Consider the following 25,216-nt stretch of genomic DNA (forward strand, 5'->3'; position numbering starts at 1 on the left):
ACAAACATTAACTAGCATGATTAGCCACCTTTATTTTCATATTTAACCCCCATCAATTGACTTTTAGAAGTTTCAACATTTAGAGGAGAAAATTCAAAGAAAATTAAGCAATATTTTTTAAAAAGGAAGTACAAAAAATCCTGGAATTGGTGACATCATTGATAGCAGGCAGGAAGAGGTTTGGGGGGATGGAGTGTAGATCCACTGGAAGAGAATGACACTTATTGGAATGCACGCTTCAGTTAAAAATAGAGTTGTCTTACTTGTTGTTGTTAGGTGGCGTCAAGTCAGTTTTGACTCATAGCGACCCTGTAGGACAGAGCAGAACTGCCCTAAAGGTTTTCCAAGGAGTGGCTGGTGGATTTGAACTGGTGACCTTTTGGTTAGCAGCCAAATTCTTAACCACTATGCCACCAGGGCTCCATTATCATCTTATAGCTACAGGTATTTTCCACTGAATGATAGAAAATAATCATTTAGTTCAGATTCTGACATGTCAATTGCCAAAGGGAAAGTCCCAGGTAGCATACTGAAGGTTTATTCCCTTAGTTACACTACAATGTCCAGTGGCGTAATTATGATTCCTTTCATCCAGTGGCACCTTGGATTATTTCCCTGCATTGCTTTCCAGCCGTTGCCCTCTGGGATTATGGGTTTAAACTATTATTGAAGACACAACACTCCATAAAGCTTTAATGCAATGCAAAGGAGTATGACAAGGGTTACTAATTAGTCAAAACAATGAGTTTAAAGTATTACAGATGCAATTAAAAAAAAAAAAAAACAGGAAATTATTCTTTACAGGAAAATAACTGGATTTAACACTCACAGCCCTTACTGAGAGACCTAGAATATCTGTTTATAATAACAAAAGCAATAATGCTTTCAATAGTTTAGCTATCTACTGTCTTTTTAATAGTTACATTTTCTAAAAAAAAAAAAAAGGAAGACTAGGAAGACCTATTGAACCGAGCAAATATGAAGATAATAAAAATGAATTTTCAAAGTGTATGTGGAAACCCTGGTGGCGTAGTGGTTAAGTGCTACAGCTGCTAACAAAAGGTTCGGCAGTTCAAACCCTCCAGGTGCACCTTGGAAACTCTGTGGGGCAGTTCTACTCTGTCCTGTAGTGTTGCTATGAGTAGGAATCGACTTGATGCATTGGGTTTGCTTTTTTGGTTTTTATATCTCTTATTGGAAATACACTATATAAACTAAAGTTGAGCTCCCAGGATCCCCTTCTACTTGACATGTACGAGATTTAAAATATCCATCATTTACCCCATGTGAGTAACACAGCACTTTTTAAAAATTCCGTGTTTCCCATACCTTGCTCATGGATAGGAAGACTCAACAGTGTGAAAATGTCTGTTCTACCCAAAGCGACCTACAGATACAATGCAATCCTGACCCAAATTCCAATGGCAAATTTTTAATGAGATGGAGAAACAAATCAGCAACTTCATATGGACAGGAAGAGGCCCTGGATAAGTAAAGCATTACTGAAAAAGAAGAACAAAGTGGGAAGTCTCACATATTAAACCCTTGTTAACAAATAGTGCTGGCATAACTGGATATCCATCTGCAAAAAAATGAAACAAGACCCATACCTTACACCATGCACAAAAACTAACTCAAAATGGATCAAAGACCTAAATATAAAATCAAATCTATAACAATAAAGATCATGGAAGAAAAAATCGGGACAAAACTAGGGGTGCTAATACATGGCGTAAACAGTATACGAAACATTACTAGCAATGCACAAACATCAGAAGAGAAACTAGATAACTGGGAGCTCCTAAAAATAAAACACTTACGCTCAACCAAAAACTTCACCAAAAGAATAAAAAGACAACATACAGACTGACAAATCTGAACAGGGTTTAATCTCTAAAATCTACAAGACACTGCAAAACCTCAACAACAAAAAGACAAATAACCCAATTTAAAAATGGGCAAAGGATATGAACAGGCACTTCACTAAAGAAGAAATTCAGGCAGCTACCAAATACATGAGGAAATGGTCACAATCATTAGGCATTAGAGAAATGCAAATCAAAACTACAATGGGATACCATCTCACCCCAACAAGGCTGGCATTAATCCAAAAAACAGAAAATAATAAATGTTGGCAAGGTTATGGAGAGACTGGAACACTTATACACTGCTGGTGGGAATGTCAAATGGTACAACCACTTTGGAAATCGATTTGGCACTTTCTTAAAAAGCTAGAAATAGAATTACCATGCGATCCAGCAATCCCACTCCTTGGAATATATCCTAGAGAAATAAGAGCCTTTACACAAACAGATATATGCACACCCATGTTCGTTGCAGCACTGTTAACAATAGCAAAAAGATGGAAACAACCAAGGTGCCCATCAACGGATGACTGGATAAACAAATTATGGTATATTCACACAATGGAATACTATGCATCGGTAAAGAACAATGATGAATCCGTGAAACATCTCATAACATGAGGGGATCTGGAAGGCATTATGCTGAGTGAAATTAGTCGCAAAAGGACAAATATTGTATAAGACCACTATTATAAAAACTCAAGAAAAGGTTTAAACACAGAAGAAAACATTCTTTGATGGTTACAGGGCTGGAGAGGGAGGGAGGGACAGGAGTATTCACTAATTAGATAGTAGACAACAATTATTTTAAGTAAAGGGAAGGACAACACACTATACAGGTGAAGTCAGCAAAACTGGACTAATCCAAAAGCTAAGATGTTTCCTGAATATAACCAAACACTTCGAGGAACAAAGTAGCAGGGGTAGGGGTCTGGGGACCATGGTTTCAGGGGACATCTAGGTCAACTTGCATAACAAAGTACATAAAGAAAATCTTCTGCATCCCACTTTGGTGAGTGGCATCTGAGGTCTTAAAAGCTAGCAAGTGGCCATCTAAGAAGCATCAACTGGCCTCAACCTACCTGGAGCAAACGAGAACGAAGAACACCAAAGACATGAGGAAAAAATGAGCCCAAGAGGAAGAAAGGGCCACATAAACCAGAGACTCCATCAGCCTCAGACCGGAAAAACTAGGTGGTGCCCGGCTGATGCCAATGACTGCCCTGACAGGGAACACAACAGAGAATCTCTGATGGAGAAGGAGGAAAGTGGGATGCAGACCTCGAATTCTAGTAAAAAGACCAGACTTAATGGTCTGACTGAGGCTGGAGGGACCCCAGAAGACATGACCCCCAGCCTCTCAGCTGAAAACTAAAACCATTCCCAAAGCCAACTCTTCAGACAAAGATTAGACTGGACTATAAGACATAAAATGATACTGGTGAGGAGTGTGTTTCTTAGTTCAAGTAGACACATGAGACTATGTAGGGCAGCTCCTGTCTGGAGGCGAGATGAGAAGGCAGAGGGGGACAGAAGCTGGTTGAATAGACATGGGAAATATAGGGTGGAGAGAAGTGTGCTGTCACATTGTAGGGAGAGCAACTAGGGCCACATAACAATGTGTGTATAAGTTTTTAAGAAACTGACATGAATTGTAAACTTTCACTTAAAGCACACACACACACACATACACACGCACACACACAAGTTCTATGTACCTATGCATGTATGTATGTACACATACACCCATGACTGATAACAAGCAGATTCCTGATAAAAATGTTCCAATCAGATAACTAAAGAATTCAAAAAACAAACCTACAACGCACTGGATTGTGATACAAATCCAAGAATTTAATTTCTGTATGTGAAAATTACATGAATAAATAGCTACAAATAGGAAAAAAAAAATCCCATGTTTCCTACAAGAACAAAGATGCAGGAAAAGGAAAATGTATATGGATGATCAAAAAAAAAAAAGAATTATGAATCAAATCAAGAATTAGATATTAAGATACAATGTAAAAGAGAAATAAAAAAAGGGCTAATGTGCACATCAGAGTCCCGGGGTAGCTCAAATGGTTGAGGAGCGTGGCTGCCAACTGAGAGGTTAGAGGTTCCAGTTTACCCAGTGGTGCCTTAGAAGAGAAGCCAGGAGATCCCCCTTGGAGAAATCAGCCGCTGCAAATCCTGTGGTGCACAGTTCTGCTCTGGCACACTGGGGATTGCCACGAGTTGGAGTCAACTCAAGGGCAACTGGTAATGTCCACATGAAGTTCAAGGTGCTAGGATTTAAAGAACTGCAAAAAAAGGTAAGATTTTACTTATATGATTGGAAAAAAATTAATTATACTGCCCTAGGTTCCCAGAAAACCCACTGCTGTCCAGTATATTACGACTCATAACAACGCCGTAGGGTTTCTGGGGCTGTAAATCTCTACAGAGGCACACTGGCAAATCCTTCTCCAGCAGAGTCACTGGTCGTTTCAAACCACCAACCTTTCAGTGAGCGATCAATCATCGTAACCACGGTGCCGCCAGGGCTCCCAGAGGAGCTGGCAAACAAGCAGTGTAACATACTGTTGGCGTGAACCTATGCTGTTAAAAAGTTTCTGTAGCATTTTTGGCAATAAATACCAAAAGCCTTAAACTTTTACATGCCCTTTGACCTGTCAAGTCCAATTCGATTAATTTGTTTTAAGGAAATAAATCAAAATTTAATTGTAGGGTTTTTTTTTTTTTTTTTTTTAGTGAAAAAATAGAAATGACAAAATGTTATATAATTAATAATAATTAATTTACCTTATACTCATATTATGCAGGTAAAATGATGCTGTGGGAACATATTTAATAATATTCATTGTATAAAATGTTATTTTTCTCTGGGTGATGGAATTATGGTTTCTTTTAAAATCTTTTTGCTTATCTGAATTACTAAATATTTTTAAATGATTAGGTATATATTTTCTCATATAAATACAACAATAAATGTTGCAGAAAATATGCTATGATTTTTTTTGATGTTTGAACACAATGGTTATATTTTCCAAGAGACTGGTTTGTTCCTTCACGTTTAGAATGGGCAGCAACGTGTGCAGGAAGGTCAGTGTTTCAGACAAGACTGGTTTGGTCTCCCGCTCGGTCACCTATCAGAAGAGTCATACTGGGAAATTCACTCAGGCTTTCTTGGCCTCGTTGGTAATAGGGACGTTTAGTGCAGTTTTCAGTTACATGAGCCAATGAATTAATTGTCTTTTTGCTTAAGCCGTTTTTAGTGAGATTTTGTCACTTGCAAGAGTTCTCACCAACACGCATACCTCACGGAGGCGTCGTGAGAATTTAATGGGGCAGTTCATCTACCTCAGGGGCTTGGCTGGATGTCTTGCACACAATAAGCACTAAGTTAGTAGCTGGTAATTATAATAGCAGTGGCACTGACATGGATACTCCAGAAGGTAGCCATGAAACTATGAATTAAATCTTCACTGTGCGTTTCATCCTTTGTTTAGGAAATAGCCTATTTAAACCTGAGTAAACGTAATCTCTCTGTACTTCCTTTTTCACATCTGTAAATCTGTGATAATAACAGGTTACATGAGGATTTCTCCGAGAAGTTACAGAGATATCATTAATTGGTCCCTTCCTCCTCTGCACTTTCTTAATATTTTGCAGGCTATGCCTACAGTCAGGAAATGACCTAATTTGTTTAGTTTCGCAAGTGAATGTGTGTTTCTTTGGTTATGAATCACATTATTGATCGTTTTTGGATTACCAGCATCTAGCACAATGCCTGGCATATCACGGATATAGCAGACATAACAATGACCCCCAAAAGATGTCCATGTCCTTTGTATGGGCAAAAAACAAGGTTGCAGATGGGATTTAAGTTGCTAATCAGCTGATCTTAAAATAGTGACATTATCTCAGACGTGCCTAGGAAAAGAGGTCTGGCAATCTGCTTCTGAGAGGTCACAGCCTGGAAAACCCTATGGAGCAGTTCTACTCTGCACACCTGGGGTCACGGGGGGTTACATGGGGTTGCCATGAGTAGGAATCCACTCAACAGCAATGAACAATTTCAACTACAATCTGTTATTATGAAGTAGGTTCAGCCTAATCACAAGAGCTCTTAAAACCTGAAGAAAGGGGCAGGAGACTGGGTCAGAGATATGTGACTTCAGAAGAACTTGGTTCGCAGTTGCTGGCTTTGAAGATGGAGGAAGGAGGCCGTTAACCAAGGATCACAGGCAGCTTCTAGAATCTGAGAATGACCCTTAGCTCACAGCCAGCAAGAAAACAGGGTCCTGCGTCCTACAATACCAAGAAACTGAATTCTGTCAACAATTCGAATGATCAGAAAACAGACCTTCCTCTAGAGCCTCGGGAAAGGAACTCAGCCTGCAGACACCTGGGTTTTAGCTTGGTGACCATCGGGTCAAACACTGGACCTACAGAATGTGAGATGACAGAATTGTGTTGTTTTAAGCCACTAAGTTAGCACGATTTGTTAAGGCAGACAAAACATTAATACTATGGATTTTTAGCAGATGTTTGTTGAATCAGTGAAAATGCAGAATCTCTTTTGAAGGAAGGGAGGTAGAATCTACTGATTAGTACGTTAAATGCAGTGAAGGAAGAATGTATACAGATTTTTAGGTACGTTTACCACATTTATTTTTACAAATTTCTCCCTTTTTGTAGCAACTATTTTATAACAAATATACAAAAGCAAGGAAAATACTTTATCACCACTCTGGAGCCAAGTTCGCAATGAGAAAGTCACAAGTAAGAGAAGTTCAGGTACTCCCATCATAAAATAAAGCTCCAGTGAAAAGAAACAGAGCAGAGAAGAGCAATGAACTATGTTAGGTGGGGAGTCAGAAGCCCAGTTTCTACTGCTGGCTTTTGTGTGGACTTGGGAAAGCTACTTCATTTCTCTTTTCTTCAGTTCGCTTATTTGCTAAATTTAATAGCTGAGCTATTGTGTTGAACAAAGAAGTAAATTAAGCACCCATCCACTACTGCACTCGTGGCAGATATTTTTAATTGCTCACTGGAATCATTCTCAATGAGCTAGTCTGAGACTGCACAATTCTCCTTAACAGCACAGGTCCAACAGAAGTTATTTATCTGTTTGTGTAATACCATAACCAAACTCATTGCATCTAAATCATTCCAATTCATAGCAAGCCTGTGGTTTCCAAGGCTGTAAATCTTTACGGAAGCAGACTGCCACATCTTTCTCCCATGGAGTGGCTGGGGGATTCGAACTGCCCATCTTTCAGTTAACAGCTGAGTGCTTTAACTTCTGTGCTGCTTGTTTGTGTAATAGATAATAAAAACAAATAGAGACATAAGCCATTCTTTAGGAAAGGATTGAAAGGAGCCCTGGTGGCACAATGGTTAAGAGCTCGGCTGCTAGTGGTTCAAACCCACCTGCTGCTCCATGAAGGAAAAGACCTGGTGATCTGCTCCCGTAAAGATTACAGCCTAGGAAACCCTATGGGGCAATACTACTCTGTCATATAGGGTCTTTATGAGTTGCAGTACACCAGACAGCACACAACAACAGGTAAAGATTGAAGTTTGGGGTTTGAAACCTATTCAGATATTTAGTAAAACTACTATGTAAAACTATTTTTGTTGCTGTTAAGTGTCATTGAGTCAGTTCTGACTCACAGTGACCCTATGTACAACACAATGAAACTCTGCCTTGTCCTGCGCCATCCTCACAACTGTTATGTTTGAGACCATTGTTGTAGCCACTGCATCAATCCATCTCTTTGAGGGTCTTCTTTTTCGCTCACCCTCTACTTTACCCCGCGTGATGTCTTTCTCCAAGGGCTGCTCCCTCCTGACAACATGTCCAAAGTATGGAAGATGAAGTTTCACCATCTTTGCTTCTAATGACCATTCTGGCTGTACTTCTTCCAAGACAGATTTGTTTGTTCTTTTGGCAGTCCATGGTCTATTCAATATTCTTCACCAACATTATTCAAAGGTATCAATTCTTCTTTGGTTTTCCTTATTCATTGTCCAGCTTTCACATGTATATGAGGTGATTGAAAACACCATGGCTTGGGTCAGGCTCACCTTTGTCCTTAAAGTGACATATTTGCTGTTTAACACTTTAAAGAGGTCTTTAGTCTATATTTTCTTCTAACACCACAAGAAAGGTAAATAAAATCAGACTAGAAATGATAGAGCGATAGAACAAATACATTTTCAAATAGAAGACAGTTTATCTAGAGAAGGTTTATTTGGTCAGATTTTCAAAATAAAAATTCACAGACTGCATATTCCTGAGAAGAAGGGTTTTTCAGACTCAGGTCTAAGACATTCTAACTATTGAACCGTGAAGAATTGGACACAGATTATATGCCAGCATTGCAAAATGATTGTGGTTCTAAATTTCTTCAAAAGAAGATCCATGAAGTTTACAAAAATAATTTCATTGTATAGTAAAAAATGATCTGTAATGCTAATACCCTTTCTTCTTCATTATTACTTTCTCCACATTAATATTATGCTCTAAATCCTCTCAGCCAAGCTCTCTCATTGCTTTTATAATTCCTTTTTATTGCTTCCTGTCCTCTAATCCCCTAAAACTTTTGAAGTACACAGAATTCATCTTCATATAAGAGTTAGACATTATTCTCTTCTTGAACAAATATGATCAGACATGTCTATTTTATTCCAAAATTGCTAGGTATTATTCAGTTTTGGGTACCTCTCTAAAATGTAAATTCCATAAGCTTATATGTCGCGTCATTTATTAAGCTTTTTTTTTTTTTTTTAAATCCAAGCATTTCAGGTTGTGTTGAGCCCAGTGAGGATGATCTGAGCCCTCATATGGCATGTGACAGGAAAGATGGGATATAAGGACAAAAAAAAAAAGAGTTTCTAAAATGAAAGATGGCTATTCTTATCTTCACTGTAAAGGGAGAACATTTTGTTAGAGTGTACGTAACTCTCGGTTTCTTTTCGTGTGAACACTCTTATTACCACCTGCAGACAATGAAATGTAGGTAGAAGACACCTGTTGGCTTGGCAGGGCATTGCTTCTACAACCCTGCCTTCCTCAAGTTAGTATTCTTACCTTGGAGGGCTCTTCTGTCTCAAAGAGCAACTCCACAAATTCCTTGATCTTCCTTCCTTCCTTTCTTCCCTCCTGCCCTCCCTCCATCCCTCCTTCCCTGCCAATATTGTTTGTAGAGCACAAACTGTGTCAAGCACTTTTTGGGCACTGGGATACAGTCATGAACAAGAAAGTCCCTACCTAAGCCAACACACCCATCATGGATTGAATTGTGTCCCCCAAAAATATCCGTTAACTTGTCTAGGTCATGATTCCCAGTATTGTGTGATTGTCTACCATTTTGTCATCTGATCTTATTTCCCTGTGTGTTGTAAATCTTATCACTATGATGTTAATGAGATAGATTAGCAGCAGTTATATTGATGAGATCTACAAGATTCGTGTTTCAAGACAATCTCTTTTGGGATATAAAAGGTAAGTGAGCAGAGAAACATAGGGACGTCATACCACAAAGAAAGCAGTGCCGGGAGCAGAGCACATCCTCTGGACCCAGAGTTCCTGTGAGGAGAAGCTCCTAGTCCAGGGGAAGATTGATGACAAGGACCTTCCTCCAGAACCGACAGAGAGAGAAAGACTTCCACTGGAGCTGACTCCCTGAATTTGGACCTCTAGCCTACTAGACTGTGACAGAATAAACTTCTCTTTGGTAAAGCCATCCACTTGTGGTATTTCTGATATAGAAGCATTAGATAATTAAGACATCACCATAACATGGGAAGGTGACAGACAAGTGAACACATGATTAAAATGCAGCTGAGTGAGTGCTAAGAAAGGGGAAGCACAGGAGGTTATAGGGCACATATACTCCTAACCCAGACTTGGGGGTGAGGGAAGGCCTCCCAGTGGGAGTCACCTGACAAATGCTTATGAATCAGCCAGGTGAAGGTCTGAAGGATAAGTGTACCAAGCAAAGGGAGCTGAGAGATTGGAAGGCATTTGGAGTGCTGGATTCCAAAGAGGAAGTGATGATAAATGAAGCTGGAGGAGTCAACGATGGTTAAACCAAGCATGTAAAGGAGATTGGATAATCTCATAAGGGCATCAGGGGAGTGGCGTGATCACAGTCAAGAATGGGTTGCGTGGCAAATATCCTACAGATGCTAAATGTACAGACTCTGATTCAGCAAGTCTACACCCATTTCTTGGTGTAGTATTGGTACAGATGAACTCCCATGTATAGGAAATGATATATCAAAAAAAAAAAAATCCTTGCCAGACTGAATATAATAACAGAAGATTGGAAATAACCTTAATGAGCATCAATTAGGGACTGATTAAACAAAGTATGATAAATCTGTAACTGGTAATGATTGCTGTCAGTGGGAGTGAAGGAGTCAACTTAATTTTTTGCTCTTTTGTGTCTTTTAAATTTTGTGCCACGTGTATCTAATATTAGCTGCTTTAGTTCCAGTGACTTTATTGTGATCATGTTATTTGGTTCCTATTAATGTACAGAGTCATTGAAAATTCTGTTTATAAAAGTGTAAGAGATCAAGAGAGCCCCGGTGGCAAAGTGCGTAAGAGCTTGACTGCTCACCAAAATGTCAGCAGTTTGAGTCTGCCAACTGCTCCCTGGAAACCCTATGAGGCAGTTCCACTCTGTCCTATGGGGCTGCTATGAGTCAGAATAGGCTTGATGACAATGGGTTTGGTTTTGGGTTTAAGAGATCAAGGAGCAGTGTTGTGCGTGTTGGTGGGGGGCGGGGGGGGAGAGTTAAGACAAACCTTCAAACAGTGAAAATGTCTATTAAACTGATTGTCAGACATTACTTACATTGCAAGAGAACAGACAGGTATTGAATATTGTTTCAGCTTTGAATCCATTTCCTGAAAACTGGCCTTGGAAATCCGAATTTTGGTAACCATGTTGACTTTATATGCTTACGTACACACATAAAACACCGTAGAAATGTCAGAAGTAACAGCCCCCGTCTCATCACTGTTATGAAAGGGATTCTACATTTTACAGTTACCTACTTTACAAAAATTTATCACGCAATAAGAAGCAGATCCTATCTTGGGATAATTATTACCTGTGTGAGTTATTTTAATTTCCCTTGCAATGTTTGTTCCCAGTTAATTGAAATTGGACTGCCTTGGGCTTCTCGAGCCACAAGAAAAGACTAAATCCTAGGTCTGGGAGTCATGGGAAAAGTCCCTCCAAGTCACACTCATAACCCCCCGCCCCTGTCATAATGAAATGTCCAGTAAATGAAGGACTATTAGTGGAGTTTACAGTGAACCTCACACTTAGAAGTCAGGGTGAGTGTTTGTGGTGAAGTCTGGATTTTCAGTTTCTGATTACTATTTTAACAGTATAAATCTGCCAATAAAAAGATAGTATACCATATTTGGAACTAAAAGGTAATACAATCAATAAGATGATAAAGGTAATAAAACCGTTGCCTTAAAACAGAAACCCGGACATTTTATCTTGAACTGGATTTTGGTTTTTCAAGTTTTCCTTTTGTGAGGTCTTGCATTTCTTTCCTCAGGGGGCTGCTTTTCCTAAGCTGGGCTCACTCCGTTTTTGCAATCACCCTCAAAGTGAATTTTGAAGGCTGCTAAAAATCGATATTAAACTTTTAAACCTAAAATGGTTCCTCTTATAATTACCTACAATACTTACAAAACATGGGTATTTGGATTATGTATATGTTATATTTGTATAAATTTTATGTATAAATGAATGCTATATAAATATACACGTATATATATTTATAATCATCTATGGTTTTTTTTTTATGGTTATGTGTGTGTGTGTGTATACATATACACATTTGAGTAATCTTCCCAAACATAAACAGAATGCTGAAGAATGTGAAAATTATCTCCAAAGAAAATATTTAAAATTATTTTGAATAATGGCTTCACCATGGGTATAAAAATTGAGCCTCTAAATTTTACTAATTTGAAGAAAAACATCCATGGAAGATATGATTTAATATTCTTTTTGTAAAGACTAGACACTATGATTATCTGGTAAATTATAATTTATGACAGTGACAATCCCATCCACCTATTTCAGCCCCAAACACCAAAAAGACAGGATTTCAAAATGGAGAAAAATTGGCTCATTTCCTATTTTAAAATTTACCTAATACATTTTTCTTCATGAGACACAAACAAATATGGATGTGTCTGGGTTATAGAAATACAAGATACAAGTACTCAGAAGCGACTGAACAAAAAAAAACGAGAGGAAGACCATTTAGATCCACAGTACTGTTTACGCAAACATTTTAGAAACGTGGGCTCTTTGTCTTTAACGTATTTGTACGCATGTAAATGTGGACTCTAACAAACCTGCTAACCAGTCTGACTGAAAAAGTCAGTCCTAAGCATAAAATTTTCCAGAGAACAGGCGGCTAGAGAAGTTCTCTTTTCTATATTTAACCAGAAACAATGGTCTACGTTGCAAAATACTTGTAACTTTCATTTTTAACGTGGTATGTGTTGTGAAATGAGGACCTGTGTGCTGAAGTAGTTGGCACCGTGTAGACTGCAGGCTGAGGCCCTCACCTTCAGCTTTACCTACTGAGCGGCTTCCTCCAGCTGTCCTACCAACAAAGCAACACTTGCCTACAGCCTCAAATCTGGAGGGTCTAACTGGTTGTTTTCTCTTCCACTCTTAACAGAAACACTGGACTAGCCAGTATTTGTACATCTATTCTTGTTTCGAGGAGCCCTGGTGGTGCAGTAGTTAAAACGCTCGGTTGCTAACCAAAAGGTCAGTGATTTGAACCCACTAGCTGTTCCGTGGGAGAAAAATCTGTCAGTCTGCTTCTGGTTTCCGTAAAGATTTATAGCCTTGGGAATCCTATGAGGCAGTTCTGTTCTTTCCCATAGGTTCACTGTGAGTCAGAATCAATTTGATGCCCGTGGGTTTGGTTTTTGTTTTTTATTGTAGCTTCTGCAATAACAGATTTTATTTGGGGGGGGGCGGCAGGGGGAGATGCGAGACGGTTTAATCCTATGTAAAAGAAGCATTAGACTAGATGACTTCTGTAATCCAGGCTTGCTCTAAAACTGATTGAATCTATAACTATCTGAGATAACCTGCAGAGTCCAAGGTGATTCAGTACCCAGCACAGCTACAAAGTGGGGACAAACCCTTAGAAAAGATACTTTAGCTGCAGACAACTAGGTAAACAAACACCTTTGTTGAGTAAGATTTCATTTGTGTCAGCAAATTCCTCTTTGCCCAAAGTTATCCTTCTTTTTAAACTGAAATTCCAGAATTAGAATTCTTCCTTTGGCTTAATGCTTTGCTTGCTACTGCACTGCAAATACTTCTGAGTTTTATCATTCACGTATAGTTTGGGGGTAGGGGGGCTCTATAATGCTGTGAGTTCCACCACTTCTTGCTTAAGGGATGACCACTGAATGTTTTGATTCAATTCCCACCTAAGCACAGACTACCCAACTCTTCTGTCCAGGTGCCAGGCACTCCCTCTCTATGCAGGTAACCTTCAAGAGTCCTGGCTTGAGCAAACGGGGCTACCATCCGAGATATCTCTGAGCTTATTTGCCAGAAGCAAGTCCTTGTCACTTCTGCTGGAAGGCTAACAGGCAATTGTGGGCTGATGTCAGAGATTCTCCCTAGGTGGCACCAAAGAGGACCGCTAACCCGCTTTCTGCACAGTCCGCCTGTGGTGCTCAGTTGCCTGATGACAGGCCAGTAAATGACCGCTGGCTCAGCTGGACACAGCTCCCTGGAGCTGGCAAACTTGGTGCTCACTGAGGTGGAATTTGGATAGTTCCTGGGACTGATTCAACTCCTGTCCATGTGAAAGCTCAGGAATGGTTTTTTCTATGCTCTCTGGTTTAATCCCTTTCATTTATCCTCTTGGATCAGGCAAAGTATAGAGATGAAATGAAGAAAGACACCTTGAGCTATGTCGCAATTTCCACAAAGTTTGTCTATATAAGCAGAACGGTGAAGGATACAATCAGTTGTCTCAGCACACCTCGAGATGGATAAGTTTATCCACAAATTCTTCCTGGCTGGGGTCAGGTGTCTTCCTACTCGGACCATGCCACTCCACCAAGCCAAGGGTAAAACCCCAAAGTCCCCTCTGAGGCTATAGCACTTGACCCTTCTGCAAGCACTGTCACACTGGGCCAGACACATTCCCTATTTAACTGGGGGCTCAACTCTCAGCAACCCTGGGAGCTATCAATTTAGGGAGGCTAAGTGCTGTTATTTCACTTTTATAGACAAGGAAACTGAAACGTTGTGGTGGGTGTCACTTTCCAATGTAAATAACTATTGGAGGAGCTCAGATATCCCAATTGCTACCCTGGTGCTCTCTTCCCACTTTGAGCTCCCTTGCCAAAGACAAACTTCAGCTGTTGTGAATATAAGTTGTTGTTTTTAGGTGTTGCCAGTCACTTCTGACTCCTAGCGACCCTATGCCCATCAGAACGAATACATATGGAGATAGAAGTCAGGGAAAACATTTTTAAGTATTCATGACTTGATTTCAGATCTGAAGAGCTGACTTTGAATAAACCTGAAAAGGTACAGTGTTTTAATGAACATGGAATCTCAAACATATGAAGTTACTATATTTTACTTAACTTTTATTTTAACTTATTTTTGTATTTCTTTATTTTATTCTGGCCATCATATTCCCTCCACATTTCCTTTTTGGCCCACACTTTTGATATACTTATTAATATCTTGATAAGCTCAAAAGATTTCATGTAACATTAAATGATGCCATAACTAAAGGGGCATTTATGATTCTTTTTGTAAAAAGAAAATAACTTTTTTTTTTTTTTTAATTTATGAAACAGATTGACACACTCGGGAAAATATGGAAATTGAAAAGAGTATGATGGAGCAGTGGTTAAGAGCTATGGCTGCTAACCAAAAAGTCGGCAGTTTGAATCCACACAAGTGCTCCTTGGAAATGCTATGGGGCGGTTCTACTCTGTCCTTATAGGGTCACCATGAGTTGGAATCACCTCGAAGGCAGTGGGCTTGGTTTGGTATATATAAAAAAAAAAACCCACCAAGTCTATGGGAAGCAGTTTTGTTTTTTATTTTACAATGACATTCTTTTATTTAGAAAATCTTTTACGTCTTTTTAAAATCTTTATCAACTCACTGAACATACCACAACTGGATTTTGGAAATGTTTCCGCTTTAAGCGTTTCGAACTCTGGCGAGTGAATTAGGAGACACAAAACATCTTTAAAAACTCCTTCCTAATTTGACCGATATGCATATCAAAGTGCTTTTCTCCCTTCTTTCTCTCTCATTGGAATATTTAACTTCCTTGCCCGAAGACAGTAACCTCTCCTTTTAGATATTCTGTAGTAGCACAGCACGGCCACAAGGTGGCTCAAATCCTCCACTCACAGCAGAATCAGGCCTGTCAAGGTAACTAACAGCAGCCCACAGTATTTTCCCGAGAGACAGAAACATAACCTTATTCTTGTCACAGCTAAAAAAATGGAACGCAGAATTTACATACAATTCTCAAAATATGTTTTATCTCCATTGTCAGTAACACCCGGCAGACCAACTTTCACTTTTTCTTCCTTCTGATAATTTCTCTATGAAAAATAGCACAGCAAACACATCTAGTCTATTTTATCTATCAATCAAACGATAATTTTCATAACATTTGTTACCAGAGCACCACAACCTGGGATACTCTGCTACTTCCATTTTCTTCAGTTCGGTTCACGGTTAAGCAATCAAGCATTTCTCTAGGGGACTCGAGAATAAGACGAGGGAGTGTGGAGAAGGAAACCCACATAATTACCACAGTGATGGGCTGACATGGCAGGATCTAAGAGTCTCTTCCCCTCACTTGAAAGATGAAGACACAGTGCATTATGTGAACTAAGCCTTGCAAATAGAACCTACTTTTAAAACTTTTAGCTCAGTAATGCTTAACATTGAATGACAGGTTTCATCCTGACAGCACTTCAGAATTTCTCTCTAATCAATTTTCCGAACACTTCATCCGTAATGTGTCAGATCTATTTTTTATCAGGAAAGCCTAGAGAGGTCTTGGGTCATGTGTCTTTCCTTTGTCTCCTACAATGGAATCAAAATTGAACGTACAAGGAGACAGTCTTCTTGTCATCCAGGTCTGCGGTCAGAGAACATTCGGTCATGACCTTCTGTGCCATCCTGACTCAGAGACATTGTGGAAATAGACATGTGTTCTCGGATTTTTTTTTGTTTTTGATACACGACTGGCTAACTAAGGACCATAGATCCACAGAGTGGCAGACAATCAAAAAATATAAACCCGAAACATTCAAATTCAGGACATGGGTAAGTAATGTATACATCATATAGAAAAGAACACTAATCACTGTATTGAATAACTGTTACCAAAATTATAAACGACACATGAGTATTTAGAGGAAATTTTTCTGTTCTGAACCTTCCAAGTGGCTCACCAATCCTAAGGGCTGACTTTCACTCTTTTGTAGATTTTAAGAATCACAAGTATCAGTATATGTCTAATAAACGTACAGGAGGAAGAACTGGGTGTCCTATAATTTCATATCTATAAAAAGCTGGACGCAAAGGACTCTCAGGATAAGTAACCACCCTAGCACTGGTTTGTCACTAAGGTGAAGCACCTTGAGCAAAATTAAGCCTCAGTGAAGAGCACCTGGCAAAGGGCCGTTTGCAGTAATGTGCTTAGTGAATACTTTTACAGGCTGACCAACAGGTAAGTGAATGACCCTCAGACCCTCAGTGGCATCTTAGAGGGCATCTCTATAAGCTGCAAGGCGGATGTATTTTCAAATTGTGTGGAAACAACTATAATTATACTTGCTGGATTTGAAGAAAACTCTGTCTAGTCCTTCAGATCTTGATGATAAATGATTATCTTTTTTTTTAGTATAAATAATGGAAATAAAACCATTTACTGAACCAAAAAAAAAAAAAGAGCAACTCCTAGAAGCAAGGTTAGGACCAACAAGGGTGGTTAATTTCTTTTAATAGTGATGTGTTTAGTGATCATCATGGTACCTAATTCAATGAAGAAGACACCCAAGAGATCTGCTACTGCTTGTGAACAGGTAAAGTTGCTAGGTGCCTGCCGTCCCAGGCAGCCTTAGGTTATCTGCAGCCAGCTGTGAAAAGTGGAAAAAATACCCTCTTTCTCTACTATAGGTAGCCTGGTTTACTTGAGCACAGAAGACATTTCATTCATAAATATACCCCTGAGATGGCTTACGTGAACCCCACACTCATCTAAAAGCTCTGTTATTTGGATGGCTGGTTAAAGGCCTTCATGTCCATTTATAAGAAATGAGCCTCCAAAAATCATGTGACTTAAAGTTTGGCAGCAAATGCTATACCTACACGTGTTTTACTCATTTTCCTAGAAGCGTGCCAAGTGATTCAGCTCTGTGGGTTTAACCAGAGGGTGCCCTGGGGCTGCTCTCCATGCTAACGTCTTCTAGGATGGGCACCTTTCAAGACGGATGCTAATCTGGGGCCATGTTCAGGACCTCGTCAGGTCAGCGGTGGTAAGGCAAAAGTGATTAGCATCCACACAGGTTCAGGGTCCTATAGCAAAGCCCTTAAAGGGACATGGGTGCCCTAAGGTGGGAAATGATGGCTGCTAGTTACCTAGATAGGTGGGAATCTGTCAAAGAGGCCTGGGTCACATATTAGAAAAGAAGATTAATCTGAAAATTGGTATCTTTTTCATCAATTTAACAGGACTTCAGAGTAAAATGCTTTCAGAATTTATTCTGCACATTTTTGAGTGACTCTGCAATAAAAGGAGCAAAGACACAAACAAGAGCCGTGAAGGACTGTTAGGCTCCCTGATATTCAGTGATGAGGTTATCCCAGAAAGCCTCTAATGCAGAAAGAATTTTTCCCTGGACTAGATCACACATCCCTCTTTTCCCAGGCCCTGCCTCTTCCCTTTAATGATGTAGGTATGACTACGGAAGAGCTATTTTTTATAAAAATCAAAAGCCACTTAAAAAATAAGGTGGGCTCTCTTCCCATGCGATGCAGGAAGAGATTAAATCCCATCTTTTGGGTTGTGACAGGCTTGTAAGTGCCTTAGCAAAGGGGACGTATATTCAGACCCGTACACTAGGTTCACGTGTACTGATAAAGCGCAGGAAATTGTGGGGGGTGAAAGAAGACAAATCCTTCACCCTTCCTATGGGGTGTTTTCTACTTTGAAAACCTGTTAAAAGCTACTGACTTTTTACAGGAAAATTTAATGTGCTTGCAAATGTAAAAGCAGCTTTTACATAAAATTCTTCTAGTTTTGCTGAAGTCACGGATGCCTCATTCATTGAGAGTTCTACGTAAATACCAAGATAGTAGCCTTTGGTGACTTTTGGCTCAGATTAAAAGGAAAAATGATTGGCTTCCTTCCTTCCTTCCTTCCTTCCTTCCTTCCTTCCTTCCTTCCTTCCTTCCTTCCTTCCTTCCTTCCTTCCTTCCTTCCTCCTCCCTCCCTCCCTCCCTCCCTCCCTCCCTCCCTCCCTCCCTCCCTCCCTCCCTCCCTCCCTCCCACCTTTTCCTGTCTCCCACCCTCCCTCCCTCCCTCCCTCCCTCCCACCTTTTCCTGTCTCCCACACTCCCTCCCACCCTCCCTCCCTCCCACCTTTTCCTGCCTCCCATTCTCTTTCTCCAGGAAAGAGGAGCTACATGAAAAAGACCAGAGCATTGAATCTGTGGAATAACTAAAAATGATTGGTAGATCATTTTATGCCTCACAACTCACTTTCTTGTGTACAGTGGTTATTGCTCATTCGTGACCTACTTCGTCCTGTATCTGTAATCCTCATAGCAAACCTTCATGGGGAGATGGCTATTACTAACTTACTAATGAGGGCATAGTGGCTTAGAGAGAAAACACAATAGAAATAGAACTCAAGCTCATGTCTGCTAACTTTCAGTTAGATGTTCTTCCCACAAATTTGGGCAGCATCAAAAATACTCATTCACTTCTTAGAGGAATTCCTTAGGGGACAACTCGAGTGGAGCGTTTCTTGACAGCTTATTGGTTAGAGTTAGAAGTCAAAGATCAGAGCAGGCAATACTGCAAGTGTGGCTAATGGATTGGTATGTAAATAAGCAATCTGAAACTAATTTGATAAATTCCCCAGGTGATCATCTCAACATGTGACTCTGTTTTGGAAGCATTTGTATGAAGCTTTATGCCTAATATAAAAACAGAGTTTTAGTCTCTCTCCTTTCAGGTTACATTACATAGTTTTACAGTGAATACAGTTAGTGCAATGGTTAATGTCATGTGTCGACTTGGCTAGGCCATGATTCCCACTATAATCGAACTGTCCTTCATTTTGTGGTATTGAGTAATAATGTGTTGTAAACCCTAAACCTCTATATGAAATGAGGCAGGATTAGTGTGGGGTGTATCTTGAGCCACGCCCTTACTAAAGGCTTTCAAGTCACACCCTTACTCAAGACACTACCTTGCTTAAGTATCTAATGGAAGTTTCCTTGAGGGTGTGGCCTGCGTGCAATATGTATGAAATCTCCGGCAAAGCTCTCTCGCTCTGGGTGCTTTTCATCATTTGACCTCCGGTTCCTGGGACTTGAGCCAGCAGCCTGCCGTCTGATCTGCCACCGCGGGGATTTGTCAGCTTCCACAGCCCCATGAGCCAGCAGACTATTGTCTGACCTGATTCATCAGCTTCCGCAGCCTTGTGAGCCAGTATCCTGCCACCTGACCTGCCAATTTGAGTTTGTCAACCTCTGCAACCACTTGAGACAGGTGAAGCTTGACGCCTGACTCATGAATTTGGGACTTGCCTCCATAACTGCCTGAGCCATTTCCTTGAGATAAATCTCTCTCTCTCTATATATATATGCTTCACTGACTTTGCTTCTTTAGAGCATCCAGCCCTTAGGCTGTATAGTTTATATAGTTTTTTTATTCCTACAACTTGAAAACTAAACATGCTACAATTCAAGTCATATAGATACAAGAGCGTTCGTTGTACAAGTTTTTACTAAAAGAGAATGTAGGTCTGATTCTCACACCACCCTGGTGAACCTGGTGAAGTAGTTTGCTCTTGCTGTCTACTCATCATTTTAAAAACCAGACTTCTCTGGACCTTCACATCTTACTCTGTGACTAAATTACGTAATGCTTATAAATATCCAGAAAATAAGTGAAGATACTGTTATTTTGCCCAGTATGAATCATTTGCTGAAAGAAGGAAACACTGTTAATTGGAAATAATGAGAATTGTATATGCCTGGTTGTTAAGTAGCGTTAATACACACATATACAAACACACATACACACAACATCGGCAAACATTTCTTTATTCTCTTGATACTTATTTAAGATAATGCAACATGGAATTCTCAGGAAATAGACATGGCCGTATAAGCCTGTTACTAATTTGAAGAAGAAATACAACGTTGCTAGCTTCATCGCATCATCTGTTCTTATGTAACACAAAGGTGATGCAGACAGGACCCAACCCACTCTACGGCAAACTGAAGTCTGTCTAATGAGTGCTAATGTTTTACCCTCAGAATTATCATTTTACAAGGTAAATTATTGTGGTCACAGTCATACTGTAGATAAAGTGGCACAGAAGTGGAAACATTTCCAAAACCACTCAGAAGGTTTCTGTACATCTGTTAATGAAGGCATGGAAAACTACCAGCCCTCTCTTCAAGGTTACATCTGTGGGAGGAAAAACCACAGCAAGCAAGCGTCACAGAGGTGAGCAGGACAACAATGAGAGACTCGTTGACAGAACACTTCCCCACTGTACCTGTACAGATGAAGCTGGACAGTCCTCCGTAGATGACTTCATCATTGTCAGGCAATATAAATGGACACCTTGTCTGAACCTCCAAACAGTATTGCTTGCAAGGAATTGTCTTTCTGCAGTTAAACTGTGTGACTTCAAAATACTGGGAACAGAGCCAGGCTTTGTAGACAATCTGAAAAAAGAGAAGAATCAAAAATACGGAGTGATGACAACCGTTCTGTCTCTAACACAACGACACGCTGTGGTGTGAGAAGCATGCTTGGTTTCGGGTGGGTTATAAGAAAACTCTCATTTTGGAAAAGCATATTTACACCATGCCAACTGCAAGTGCTAACAAGGTAGCAGCAAAAGACTTTGCAGTGAGAGCAAAATGTTATTTGATTGAGCCCTTAATAGGATGCAAAAGATATGCTTTTGGTTTGATGTAGCTTATCTGAAAAACAGTGGATTTAGGCAGGACCTCTGCATTTTCTCACAGATCTGGTGAGATAGAAAGTGAAAGGACTAATTGGCCGTTTTGACAGACTGTAGTTATTTATTGCCACCTGCAAGGTCCCTGGCTAATCTTCCCTGCTCCCTGTACATCTGTCCCACTGTCTATGCTTCCAGTCAACACTAGATGGCGCTGACTCCTCTATAATGACAACCCAGCAGGAGGGGAGAAAACTTGAACTTCAAGAGGCACCGAAACCAAACCCATTGCCCTCTCTTAGCAGCCCTATAGGACAGAGTCGAACTGCCCCACAGGGCTTCCAAGGAGCTATTAACCACTGCACCGCCAGGCTCCTTCATGAGGCACAGAACAAGCAAAAGTGGCTGCTCATTGTAATGACTCCCATCAAATGCAATAAAAATCTCATTGCCCGAAAGCCCAGAAACATCCAACATAGAGAAGACATGACATTCTGTGCTGTGGTGAAGAGGAAGAGGAAAACCTTACTAGAACAACAGCTTTGACCTTTTAGAGGCTGTGCGATCCATAACATTTAAGTATTTACAGGTAGCTCCCTGCTTATCATGGGTTCCGGTTATGACAAACTGCACTTACCACCGTGTGTTTCGCTGGTAACATGCGCTACATACAATGTTGCAGGGTGTAATTTCCTGATATTATCAGTCTCAGGTGCTCACTTGCAGATGTTCATATGTAGTATTTCCAATCCCCAAAGAAAAATATAGACCAAAGTTATAAAAAAAGTATGTTATAATGATAATAAAAGGCAATAATAATACTAAAAAAAAAAGAGGTATTGGGCTTATGAGAACTGATTTATGACAGAGTCATCAGAAAGAAACCTCATGTAAGCTGGGGACTACCTGTATTTATTTATTTGTTAATAATTCCTAGTTTAATTCTATTATTGTTTTAGAACATATTCTGCATGTTTCAATTTTTTTTGTGTGTGTGTGTTTTAGGCGAAAGCTTACAGAGCAAATTAGCTTCTCATTAAACAATTAATACACATATGGTTTTGTGACATTGGTTGCCAGCCCCACAGCGTGTGAACACTCTCCCCTTCTCAACCTCGGGGTCCCCATTCCCAATTGTCCAGCTTTCCTGTCCCCTCCTGCCTTCTCGTCCTTGTCCCTGGGCTGGTGTGCCCATTTAGTCTCGAATACACAGTTTAGCTACATGTATTATTATGCATTTAATTTTTAAAATTGTGAAAGGACTATGACTTTATTCATTGCTTTATTTTGTGCCTATTTGGAAAAAAATCGAAAAAGTGAACTTTCTCTAATAAAACGAAGGACACTGAACATAAATTCAAATAAAACAATGACCAAAGAACCCATCTACAGTGGGTCGTTGTTAGTTGCCATGCAGTGGATTCTAATTTACGGCAACACACTGCTGAGCTTCAGAGCTATTCCTGGATCCTTGACGCTGATGGTTTTCATTTGTTTGTTTCTAGATTAACACTTGTTGTTGTTGTTTGGTGCCATAGCGTTGGTTCAGACTCATAGTGGCTCTGTGTACAACAGGACGAAACACTGCCCGGTCCTGCAACATTCTCACAATTGTTGCTATGCTTGAGCCCATCATTGCAGCCACTGTGTCAGTCTATCTCATTGAGGGTCTTCCTCTTTTTTGATGGCCCTCTACTCTACCCAGCATGATGTCCTTCTCCAGGGACTGGTACCTCCTGATAACATGTCCAAAGTATATGACAAGAAGTCTCACCATCCTCGCTTCCAAGTAGCATTCTGTCTGTACTTCCTCCAAGACAGATTTGTTCATTCTTCTGGCTGTCCATGGCATACTCAACACTTCACCAACATCATAGTTCAAAGGCATCAATTCTTCTTGGGTCTTCCTTATTCTTTGTTCAGCTTTCACTTGCACATGAGGCAATTGCAAGTATCATGGCTCGGGGCAGGTGCACCTTAGTCCTTAAAGTGACATCTTTGCTTTTCAACACTTTAAAGAGATCTTTTGCAGCAGATTTGCCCAATGCAGTGTGTTGTTTGATTTCTTGACTGCTGCTTCTGTGGGCATTGAAGATTAATACTATTTAGGTAAAATGTTTCAAATTATGTTCCACATGGAAAAGTGAATACTTCATAGTTTAATATTAAATGAGTTGCCATTGAGTCGAGTCTGACGCATTGCAACCCCACGTGTGTCAGAGTAGATCTGCGGTCCACAGGGTTTTCAGTGGCTGATTTTTCAAAAGTAGATCTCCCGGCCTTTCTTCCAGGGCATCTCTGGGCGGACTCAAACATCCAACCTTTTAGGTTAGCAGCTGAGTGTATTGACCTTTTGTACCACCCAGACTCCAAACATACACAGTTGTTGCATGTTGTCGAGTCAATTCCAACTAACAGTGACCCCATAGGACGGGGTAGAACTGCCTCACAGGATCGCCTAGGCTGTAATCTTTACAGGAACAGGTCGCCAGGTCTTCTCTCCTGTGGATCCACCAGTGGGTTCTAACCGCTGTTCTTCTGGTTAGTAGCCAAGTGCTTAACCAGCAGGGCTAACTAAATGCACACTAAAAGGTCATAGACAGTGGGTAATTATAGCAAGAATAATAGCTAGTGTGTAACAAGTTAATACACTGTTCTAAGTAATGTTCCAAACAAGTTACGCACATTTGTTCCCCCATATAATCCTCACCCCACACTTAGGGAAGTATTAGCCACATTTTGTATAGTAACTATACGAAGTAATGGAAGTAATTCAAACCCAGGGTCCTTAGGATTCCAAAACCTGCGTTATTAACAATCCTCCACTTTTACTCTGAAAACTTGTTTTTGGAAGAACTTACAGGGAAGAGTAGAAATCACAAGGGAGTTTTCATAGCAACCTAAAATCGTAATTGAATTGCATGCTGCTGGCCAAAGTCCATTTGTACAAGGAAAATTGTGTAAATTTTTTGAAAAAAACTAAGCATTAAAAAAAAAAATTTGGTCAAAATAAAGTTTTATTCTTTGATAAAAGATGCCCAAATGAGGTATAACAGGGTAAATATGAAATCAGATATAATTTTAGATCACCAACGTAGAGGGTCAGTGAAAAAAGAGGAAGACCCTTAATGAGATGGATTCACACAGTGACTGCAACAATGGGTTCAAACACAGCAACAATTGTGAGGATGGCGCAGAACCGGGAAGTGTTTTGTTCTGTTGTGCAGTCGGAACCGACTCAACGGCACCCAAGGACAACAAAGGTAACTTTATTTTCTAAGTCATTAATAGTACATAATAGCCAAATAACTTGTCAGGGAAACATGCAAATGGTTATCATCATTACAGGTCTTCTGAATGGATCTTAACATAAAAGTACACATTGAAAAATTGCCTAGAAAATACTACAATAGTTGAGGAAACACCTAAGAATTCTTAAATTTCAACTAGGAAATGGGGCGGGAGTGTGTGGGTGGGTTTATGGAGGTATAAGTGGCAGGTGGGGGGGTGGCACTGCCATGCTGTCAGAAAGAGCTAAGGAGCATTAGTTTCACAGGAAGGAAAATGAAATGGTTTCCTAAACCATACATGGAGGGGGGCGTTAAAGATATTTTTCAAAATACCATTGACATTTGTGCACTATGACATAGTAGTTATAGTATGTAATATGATGCTACATTTATGACACAAGGTAACCTAAGAACGACCAGTGTCTATTTTGTGAGTCCTGGTCTTGAGTGTGTCTTTTAGGTACTAGAGGAAGTTGTATACCCTTATGTATGCAGTTCTAACTGTATGAAAATTCCATTGGGAGAAAAGCTCACCTTCTGCATATTTCTAGGATTCTAAAGAATAGAGCTTTCTGTTTTCTTTTAGAGAATAGCTTTTTTTCATTATTCCAGACAATTGACATATTTTCTTGGGCCAAGCTCTCTACTCCCCTTCCCAGTTGGTTTTGGTAAAATTAGTCAAATTAAGATGGCTTCTCCATAGCTTGTTACACCCTGTACCTGTAAACTCTGACGAACACCATCTCTTCTCGCTCACAGACAATGGGGTGTTGCTT

The 25,216-nt window shown here is 40.0% G+C and overlaps 1 protein-coding gene across 2 annotated transcripts in view; it reads right to left on the reverse strand.

Moving 5' to 3' along the window:
• The window catches only part of NALF1 (NALCN channel auxiliary factor 1), a 706,213-nt gene that overhangs the window by 24,413 nt on the left and 656,584 nt on the right, over nt 1-25,216 (reverse strand). For both annotated transcript variants that reach the window (XM_049867417.1, XM_049867418.1), the window contains exon 2: nt 20,740-20,911. In XM_049867417.1, coding sequence (XP_049723374.1) covers nt 20,740-20,911 — 172 coding nt within the window. The remainder of the gene's footprint in view (nt 1-20,739; nt 20,912-25,216) is intronic.

This window comes from Elephas maximus, chromosome 23, assembly GCF_024166365.1.
Source record: "Elephas maximus indicus isolate mEleMax1 chromosome 23, mEleMax1 primary haplotype, whole genome shotgun sequence".
NCBI classification, from domain to species: Eukaryota; Metazoa; Chordata; class Mammalia; order Proboscidea; family Elephantidae; genus Elephas; species Elephas maximus.